The 10,627-nt window shown below is 33.3% G+C and overlaps 1 protein-coding gene across 1 annotated transcript; it reads right to left on the reverse strand.

Annotated features, from left to right (window-relative positions):
* Positions 1–5,714: 5,714 nt before the first annotated feature.
* Positions 5,715–9,405, reverse strand: LOC118071572 (probable RNA-binding protein 46). Its single transcript, XM_035090757.1, has 4 exons — positions 9,388–9,405; positions 6,955–7,043; positions 6,684–6,871; positions 5,715–6,217 (listed from the first exon to the last, which is right to left on the reverse strand). The coding sequence occupies exons 1-4, from the start codon at positions 9,403–9,405 to the stop codon at positions 5,715–5,717; spliced, it is 798 nt and encodes a 265-aa protein (XP_034946648.1).
* Positions 9,406–10,627: the final 1,222 nt, after the last annotated feature.

Consider the following 10,627-nt stretch of genomic DNA (forward strand, 5'->3'; position numbering starts at 1 on the left):
TCGATTTAGAAATTTTTTCAAGTAGCATGATATAAACTGACGGACCTTCAGGATTTATTTTTATAGGGCGACTGTTTATGCGTAAAACATTTTTTCGGATTTCCAAACAAATATGATGATTCCTAGAAATATGATTCCGATGTTTTTGGGTGAATAGATCGACCACAAAGATTATTGAGTTTTTTCCTCAAATCATGAGACTTTTTGAATTACCTTAATAAGTAGTTCGCCTTAGCTTTTACGCATATCAAAGTGTTTAAAAGTTGTGAGATATAAATTTCTCTTTGTATTATGCACCACTTAACTTTTTCCTGATAATGATCGACTTTGAATCTGATTTTTTATATCGAGTTTAGATTCAATTACCTACTGTAATTTCTGTATGTAAACGTCATTTGATAACTTTTTTTCGATATTTTTCTTCGTGTTTATCTTTTTAGAATTTCCTTTATTCGTCGATAAAGATACACCAGTGTCATTATTAATAAGACTTTGTAAAATTTTATTCAAACGCTCATTATTTTTTTGTTTCAAACACGTATTTTTTTTTCGTTGAGTACTATCAGTTTTGTATGATTTTTTCTCACAACCGTTGAGTACGTTCTTATTATCTAAGAAATTTATGCTTATAATGCTACGAGAATCTTTTGATAAAACTTCCTTCTACATTACTAATTAAAGGTATATATTCGTCGTTAACATTCTCATTGTTAGATGTTCCTATGGTATAATTTAATTCTACATTATTTTGAATACAATAATCATGTTCAGTATCGATAATATCACTCGATACACGATAACGTCTGATTTTAACATTTGTTTTTGGCAGAGTAGTCATGTTCAATATTTATAGTATCTTTGAAAGAATGGTGTAATTCATTAGAATTATGATTGATAAAGAACGGTGAACTATCCTTATCAGGAGGTGCTTCAACTTGAGTTGAAGTCTTTACTTTATTTTTGTTGATATAGCTATCGTCAACAACGATATTTTTTACTATTGATAATGGAATCGGTTTTGAAATATTTTCATTGATGTTCTCAGAATTACCGTTTACATTTTGAATTGAATGAATCCATTTTTTTATGATTATCTATTAAGCCAGAGCTACGTTTTTGGGATTCAATCATGGAGTTCGTTGAATCAATTGTTAATTAATTAATTCTCAGTTTGAATTTGCCAGGTGACAGGGACTTCGGCGGCCATCTTGGGACTGGGTCGATAACCAATCAACCAAATAATCAATAATTCTTAATTTAGTCAATCATTTGACTAATTTTTAGTGTCCCTTTTGACTGATGAAGTTCCTGTCGCCATTCTTTCACTGTTCTCGTTCACGTGTACACGACATTCATATTCTTTCTTAACAAATCTGAAAGTTTTGAGTCAATCATCAGTACTAGTGCTATTGTAAATCATCAGGAACATTCAGGCTTCATTCTTTAACTAGAATCAAGTAATATTTCACGATATTTCATTGTAAATTCAAGACATTTCATCAAATTCATTTTGCATTGCATTGATAGGCTAACGCCACGTTCTTGCTCAACTTGAGAAGCGTTCTGAGCTCGTGTGGGAGGTCAATAATACCGAACACACCAAGTTGAGTATATTGTGGACATTCAATTTAGATTCAGTATAATTAAAATAGACATTCAGTGATTTTGAGCGACATTCAGTCTTCCTAGTAATAACACAAAGTTGTCAGTGTATCTAGTGTACCTGTTAGTGCTTAAAATGAAGATTCTTTATTTTTTATAAAACCTGACTTCCGTTTGCTCTGTTCCGGCACAATCATAAAAAGGGTAGGTTAAATTCACAAGTTGAGATTTTCTCAACATTTAATGGTCCTTCGAGCCGAATCAGAGCTCTCGGTTGTGAAGTACTATAAATTTGGTGCCACAAGTGAAAAAGACAAAGACAATCAAGTGTTTAAGTGCACAAAATGGCCGACCAATAAAAGAAGAGTGAGGACCAAGAGTCCAAGACCTCAAAACCTCAACCAACAGTCAGCGTGACTACTGACGATGGCGTAGAGGAGTTTGGTAGCTCAATTGACCTTCAAGATTAAGTCTCAAATGGCTCGGCTACGCTCAGCCCAGTCATTCTCTCAAGAAATCACTGACCAACACCAGACAATCACCAAAGAAGAAAGACACAAAATCATCAATCAAGTGACGTTAAATCAACTCAATTTAGTAGACAATCATCGACGAGAGCAATCTGCTCAAGTCAAACAATTCCAAGTCATCTACATGATGATCATTCAACGCTGTTAGCAACAGCAAAAGTCAAAGCCAATTCACATTCAGGGAGTTACATTGCACGAGTGCTCATAGATCCTGGATCAGAGCTAACATTAATTACTTCTCATCTAGCCAATCTGCTGCAACTGAGAAAACACCATCAGACAATCAACATAAGAGGAGTGGGAAGCTCTAAGCTCACTTAAACAAAAGGTGTAACATTTTGCGAGCTACAATCATTATCATTCAATTATTCAGTATACATTCGATCTCACATAATGAAACAGTTGACAGCTTTAATTCCAAAAGTGCCATGTAATTATCCCAACAATCACGGGCCTCATCGCAATGGATTAACACTAGCTGATCCAACATTTAATATTCCACAATCAATAGACATTCTACTTGGAGCTGACTTTTATGCACAAATCATAGAGCAAAATATCATATATAATTCTCCAACAGCTCCTATAGCTCAACTTTCTATCTTTGGTTGGCTAATTCTCGGTCCAGTAGCACCAAATTCATCAGTCAATAATTATCATATTTATCATGCTACTACAATCACGAACGATGAAAACATGCAAGAGTTGCTGACAAAATTCTAGGTCCATGAAGAAGTTCCCATGTCAAATCAATTATCATCCTTGGACCAACAATGTGAAGATTTCTTTGAATCAACTCACTCTAGACATCCATCAGGACGATACATTGTCAGAATTCCACTCATTTCTTCACCTGCAGCTCTTGGAGACTCCGACACAACTGCGTATCGATGTTTGAAACGTCAGTTGAGGAGACTAACCAACGAGAATGAGTACAGCAATCTTTACAGACAATTCATGGAGGAAAACGAAGAACTTGGTCATTTGAGACCTGCTCCAACAATCAATCAAGAATCTTAAGTCATTCATCCATACTTTTTTCCTCATCATGGGGTTTTAAGACCAAGTAGCACTACCACCAAGCTTAGAGTTGTCTTCAATGAATCCAGCCCGAGTTCAACTGGAATCTCATTGAATGACATCACTCATAATGAAGCAAAAATTCAATTAGACATCTTTGACGTACTTCTTTGGGTTCGTCAACATCAAAACGTATTCGCAACTGACATAACAAAAATGTATCGTCAAATAATGGTTCATCATGGAGATTGGAAGCTTCAACAAATTCTTTGGCTAGACAATCACAACAAAATCATTCCATGTCAACTTACAACAGTAACCTACGGCACTAGATCAGCTCCTTATCTAGTAGTTCGTGTGTTACTGCAATTAGTAGAGAATGAAGGCCATAAATATCCAAAAGCAACTCAGACAATCATTAAAGGCAGATATGTCGACGACATATTTGGAGGAGCAGATTCTCCAGAGGGATTAATTCAAGTTGCTGAGGAATTAATTAACTTGTGCAAGGCGGGCGGCTTTCCCCTCGCAAAATGGCAATTAAACAGTCAATCACTTCTTCAAAAAACGTCACAATCTTCAGTCAATCAACAAAAAATCACCTTCGAAGACTGCACTACAAAAATTCTTAGACTTTAATAGAATCCAAGCTCAGACACATTCACATTCACATCAAAATCAGTCACTCATGAGTCAACATATTCAAAACGCCTCATTCTTTTAGAAGTAGAACCTCAAATTTATGATCCTTTGGGGTTTGTGTCACCAATCACAATCAGAGCTAAGATGCTCCTTCAAGAACTCTAGTTACACAACCTCAGCTGGGACGAACCAGTCCCACAATCAATCATCAATCGCTGGCTGATCATCACGGGAATTTTGAAAATTGAGAGGGGGATACCAGTCCCCTGTCTCCAAATAATACATTAGGTATATTTACATATATATATATATATATATATATATATGCCCAGATATTATATGCACCTCCTTACATACATCAGGCACCCAGACCTCCCCTCAAAAAAATCCATTGTAAGGTGTGTAAATTATTGTACGATCTTATCGCATTGCATTATAAACAAATACATCGAAAGAGGGGTAAGTAATTTTTTTTTATTATAAATATAAAAAAATGTTATAAACAACATAACAACTTGCCTTCGAATAACTTTAGGGCAATAGAGTCTCCTATGTATATAGATTATGCTTTTGTACATACTTACACACCTCCAACACTGTTGCCACACTTCATATGATTAGTCGTGCGTTTCGGGCATTTAAAATTTGTAACTCGCTTAATTTCTGATTTTTTTTCAAAATTTAATATTCATTTTCCGCTGACTAAAAAATATTCAGATGTAGGGATCTTTCGGTGATAAAGAAAGATTTCAAGGAAATGGTGAGTTCTCTATGCAATAAAAACTTTGTGTAAAGATTTAGGATTTACTAAAGTTATATCGACTTTACTAAATATTATTAACAATAGTTTGATGTTTTATTGAAAAAAGTTTTTAAAAAATTTCATATTTGGTGAAGGTTGTAATACTTATAAAATGAGTTTGAAAGAAGTAAAGAATCAATCATAGATTCTTTTGACTTTCACTACTTAATAAATTTATTCGTATCAAATGATAATAGATTACAAATATTTTTTCTCTATATAAAAATAATCAAATAAGATTTACTGATAACTACACTGAGAACCAGCAAATGTAAATTCTACTTCAATTTGTTGTAGCCTAACGCTTAATTCAAAAAGAAAGAATTGTAATATGTCTTTATCGAAGATAAATCGTTATCGTTTTTTCATCTAAAGCGACAGATTATGATGTAGCACAGTAAAATTTACAAATTTTGATCTTTCCGTGTAATTCTATTTTTAAGATGTAAGTAATGAAAAATCAATTAACAAAATACTATCTAATCTATATGATTTATATGATGCTCGCCGTTTCAGAATACATAAGTGTAAATTTTTAATCGTATAACAGTCTATGCAGTAAAGATTTGCGTACATACACTGGGAGAAATGAAAAAGTTTGATTTACTATGCAATGCTAATTTTCTATTTAACATTCCATAGTTGAGTCATTTTATAGTAAGAAAAGGACTCAACTATGAGCTTTCAAATGAAAAATTAACTTTACATAGTAAATCTAACTATTTAGATTTTTTTCAGTGTATCGTACATGTATATTATTGTTGATTTTTTGTTTCAAGTTTCTTTATGTCACACAACGATAATTAAATAATAAATAAATACATAAACTTACTTCGTAGTGAATCTTTTGATTTAAAAACGAAAAATTTCAACAGAAAAAAAAATTAAAATGTTACATAGAAATTTTTTTACTCTTCATATTACAAATGAGGATGATAATAATCGTTAAACACAGTTTAAAAAAAAATTAATGCTTTTACGATCTGTTTATTTCTATTACGATAAACTGCAACTTTTTTAACACCTTCCGTGATAATGTAAATTTTCTGGAAGCAATTATCATTTTAAAAATTACTTACTAAATATTTTTTTACAATGAATGAGCTATAATCTATTATTTAAAAAATTCTTACGTCAATAAACTCTTGAACGTTAAGATTCTCAGGTAAGCTGTTGATGCATAAACGACAATTGTTAATGCTTTTGACAACAGCAATCTTTTTACACGGACGAAGTTCGTAACCTGTTAATTCACTTATAGCTTTGTTAGCATACTCAACATTGGAGTACATAACAAAGCCATAGCCACGGTTAAACCCTGCGAAGGATGTGATAAGACGAATTTGGAAGATTTCTCCAATACTTGCAAATAGGGGATACATTTCATCTTCAAAAACTTCTCGTGGAATGTTTCCAACATACACCTCACACTCGGGGTTTGGTGGAGGTCCTGTCCATCCTGGAAAAGGTCCCAATTTTCGTTGACCATTTTCTTGGACAATATTTAGTATCCCATGCTTTGTTATAAGTTTTATAATTTTATTCTTGGGATCGGCGTGATTCTTTTTTTCTGTTGATTGTGATCTTTTGTGATCGAATTTCGATTGATCCTGCTTAAGTTCTGTGAAAATTTAACAGCAATTGTTATAAAAGGAAATTTCATATAAAAAGACTGGTTTTTCGTATTACACTGAGAAAAATCTTTATCGTGTCATTCTTGTCGCACGAAATTTTCTACTTCGACAAAGTCAACCTTTAAATATAGCCATCAAATCTTCTACTTAAAGTAGAAAATATTCACGAGTCAAATCGAAAAAATATGTTAAATGAGTCAAAATTCTTAATACCAAAAAAAACGCTCATTTATAATAAGAAAGAACTGTGCCCAACATAAGTAAAATAAAAACTTAATACAGTAATGCGATTTACTGTTAGTGAATGAAAAAAAATGTTTTTTAAAAAAATCTTGTAATTTTTAAGGGCATTTTTCTCATTATAAGTTAAAATTAAAAAAGAACTATTTGAATAAAGATGGCAAATGTTTGAAAAGTAATGGAACGAAATTAATTGCCTACAATTATACTCACTTGATGACATAGTTGCATAAAAATATTTTTGTGATACATATGTTGATACATCTTTCAGTAGACACATTGAGGGATCAGGTATTGTAACATCCAAATTTTTTAGTCTTTCTTTATAAAGATTGGATAATCGTTCCACTTCTAGATCTGTTAATTCATTCGACTCGATCGATTCTATGTTGATCAAGTTGCTGTGCAAAAAGGGGTTTAAATTAAATCTAATGCTTATTTCTACCATAGAATAAATTTTTGAAAGAATTACATGAATATTTACCTTGAAAATTCATCTAATATTACTTGAACGTCGTCTTTTTCATTTATCGTTTCATCGTATTGTGATAGTAGTGGAGTTGTTTCATCATCCTCAAGAAATAATTAAAGTTTTATCATCATTTGTTATAACTCTATTTAAGTGTCAATCGTTATTGCGAAAAAATGATTACATCAAATTAATAACAATTACATACCTGTAGATTATTATTCTTGGAGGTAAAGAAACTACAACAACACCCTATTATTAATGGCTGACATATGAAACTGTATCTAATATAAATTGTTGACTGATATTTTATTAAACATCCGAAGATATAATTATTGAAACCAGAATAATTACAATATATGCACAAAAGTAATATTTTATACAAAATCGGACGGTTTTTAAGCTAGTATTAGTTGCCCCGTATGCTCATGCGCACTATGAATATCAACAAAGCTGTATACAGCATTGAATGCTGTAGAGCTTTCATTTTCATACGTAATAGCTAGTGTGAAGTATGTGAAAAAGTGATATTGAAATATAACATTGAAAAATACAATTAAAAAAATAATATGAATCCGTAAGTAAACCGACTAAATACTTTTTACACTAACTGTAATTTATTTGAAACAGTGTCGCCAAGAAATTATTTATTTACGTCAAAAATGAATATAGTTTAAAAATATTATTTTATCTATTGTTACGTCCTGACGAACTTCACTTAGATTTTAAGTAAAGAAAATAAATACTATTACATCTACAACTTTAAACAGATAGGTTACAACCACCACCAAGTCCAACGCACATGTACGTGCAGCAGGCGAAAGCTAATGCGCACGCGCTCGGACTTAGTGTCTAGCAATTTAATCTTATAATTTTAAGTATAATCAAATTGATTCCCTGACAACTCAGGGATCTTTTTAATAAAAATTAATCATGCCATTAAGGTAGAATTTATTGTTTTTATAAAATTTTTACGCAATTTGTAGTTTTCAAATAAAATAGGATTAAGGTTGCCAAGCGGCAAGGTCACCCGTCACCGCTAGCGCGGCGGGATGGACGGGGGCCTTGAGGCCGGCAGAGTGGGGCGCACGGCTAACAATAACTTCTCGCGTTTATGCTCTCCTAATACCTCATGAAGAGGAGAGCGACTTTAATTTTTAAACAAATCCATAAATATTAAATATTTACCTGCCGATTTTTTGCAGGTATGTTCCTCATAAGCGTCCCTATCACATAGGATCCCAAAAATCCCCTAAATTTTACATTTTTTTATTTTCACATAGGATACGTAAATGAAGTGTGTGTATGTCAACACACACACACGTCCACCGACTGATGCGCGTTCCCACGCAGCGTCAGGCAAAAGTTTAAACAAAGTGAGATGTGGATTTGTTAACCGGACGTTCCCAAGACTATATTCTAAGTAATTAGTGATAAGCAGTATTAATGTAACAAAGTAATATTTTGTTACAAATAATTAAAAACGCGAAGAACCGCGTTATTTTCGGCGTTAAAAATGCTAATAGTTAAGAAACCTCATAAAATAAGTCAGGTAGCCGCGGCAGCACACCTGTATCTGCACCACAGCTCCTGAAAATTCAAGAAAACCTGAAAATAATGTATCATAAAGAAAACAATTTGATCTTCAAGAAAAATATCAAATGTGCGAGAAGAAAGCCGACATCAGCGATAAGGCCTAGAAGGCTCGACGTTGTCAAATCTGCCCGAAAAGTCCTGACGTTGCACCTGTATCACCATGGATACAGCAACGTCGAGCACGGAGTTCCTGAGCCGCCGTCGTCGCTGACGTGATTTTTCTCCTCAGTTGATCTGCAAATCTCAAAGAGTGAACTTGTCACTCCTTGTGAGGTATATAAATTCATTATAATTAATAAAACCCTCAAAACTATCTATCAGTCTTTTTCTTTACTACTCCCTATGCTCTACCTCCTCTACACCCACATGACTGAGGCGCAGTTTGTATAACGCGTGCAGTCATTCCTACATTTCTCCACGCTACGTTTCTGAGTTTGCTGTTCTGAGGCGCAGTTTTGTATAACGCGTGCAAACAACATTCCAGAGCGGAGACGTTCCTTTTTCCCCATTTTCCTAGACTCGATTTGTTTGAATTTATTTACTTCACAAGTGCGCGAATTTTTACCTTTCGACGTTTCTCTAGAATAGTTCGAGCGAACGCTATTTGTAGTTGGATCTCAAGTGGGGGACCCAACCCTCAGTTTGGATATTTTTGGATTACTGTTGTGAAATTTTAAGTTAAAGTGAACTGTGAGAACCATGTGTGCATCCCCTCATGGGTAAATCCAGAAGGCGAGGCATCAGAGCGGGCTGGAGGGTGCAGATGAGGAGGATCATCAAGGACCACCACAGGGGACGCGCCCAGCTATCCTCGATTTTTCAGGAGGAGCCACCGAAGCCCACTTTACCCACCGGCAGAGGAATCACCATCCTGAGTGACGAGGTTTTGCTGGATTTTAAAGTGATTTTGATGATCCCTAAAAACTTCCAATAACTACCCAGCCATTTATCCCCAGTGACATTTTTGCGGGGTGGACTGACTAATTTAGTGGACCTTTTCCTTTTGGAGTTTTTTTTGTGTTGTTTGTGTGTGCATCATTTTCTCAACCATGAGCAATCCAGCAGCTCCAACGGTGAGTATTTAATTTCTTTTCCTTTCCTTTTCGTTTTTTATTCCCGTTTTTTTATTATATTTTCCTTTCGTTTATCTATTCATCTAATATTCCGCACGTCGGGTAAATTTTTCGGTTTCCCCTATTTAAATTTTCGCGGTTCTCAACGCATTAAGGTGAGAGCGCTGTATTATCGGCAGCTTCACAACTGTTAAGCGTGTTTACATGGGAATTACTTCGATCAACTGACTCCCTGTTTACCTATCGTTTGTAAAAGCTCCCTAAACTTGGAAATGTCATTTAATTTCAGGATAATAAGTCAGGACGTAACATCTATAATAAACGAAAATATATTATCTTATGATTAATAATAAAAATTTCTGAACGGTATTTCAAATTGTTAGTTTCATTTGCAATATTAGGTCTCAGTGTAAGAAAGGAAGAAGATCATTGAGAAAAGCAACTTCTTCAAGTAAAGAAAAAGCAGCTGATAATGATGGTAAGTGAAAAACAATTCCGCATCAACACAACAAAATTTTTAGATTAATTTTAATTAATATTAAATGAAAAACAATTCTTTTCAACGCAGAACATTATTGATGGAATCTAATTTATGATCTTGTTAAAGTTAGTTAAATTGAAGTCTTCTAAATGTACAATAGATGAAAATTGAAAATGAGTATTTTAAATTACATAATCATTGAATACGAAAAAATATATTTTTTTCTGTAGATAAAAAAAAATACTTTTGATTTATTAATACATAATTTTATCTGAGCTATTTAATTAAACTTTCTATAACTAATAGTTAATTACCTATCGTAATGTAAATGTTTATGACTGTCGAGCTGATAGGAAAAAATATCAGCTCGAACACTATCTTTGTTTCATCTATGTGAGCTATGATATGATCAACTCAAAACAGTTGTGGTTTTTTTTATCTGTTTCATCCATCATTGGCATTTTTTATCACATCAAAATTAAAACGAATTTTTTTTATAGAAAAAATAAAATCAATCCGAGGGAAAATAAATATAATA

The sequence above is a fragment of the Chelonus insularis genome, unplaced genomic scaffold, assembly GCF_013357705.1.
Source record: "Chelonus insularis isolate UGA/USDA-ARS -01 unplaced genomic scaffold, ASM1335770v1 contig_87_pilon, whole genome shotgun sequence".
NCBI lineage: Eukaryota > Metazoa > Arthropoda > Insecta > Hymenoptera > Braconidae > Chelonus > Chelonus insularis.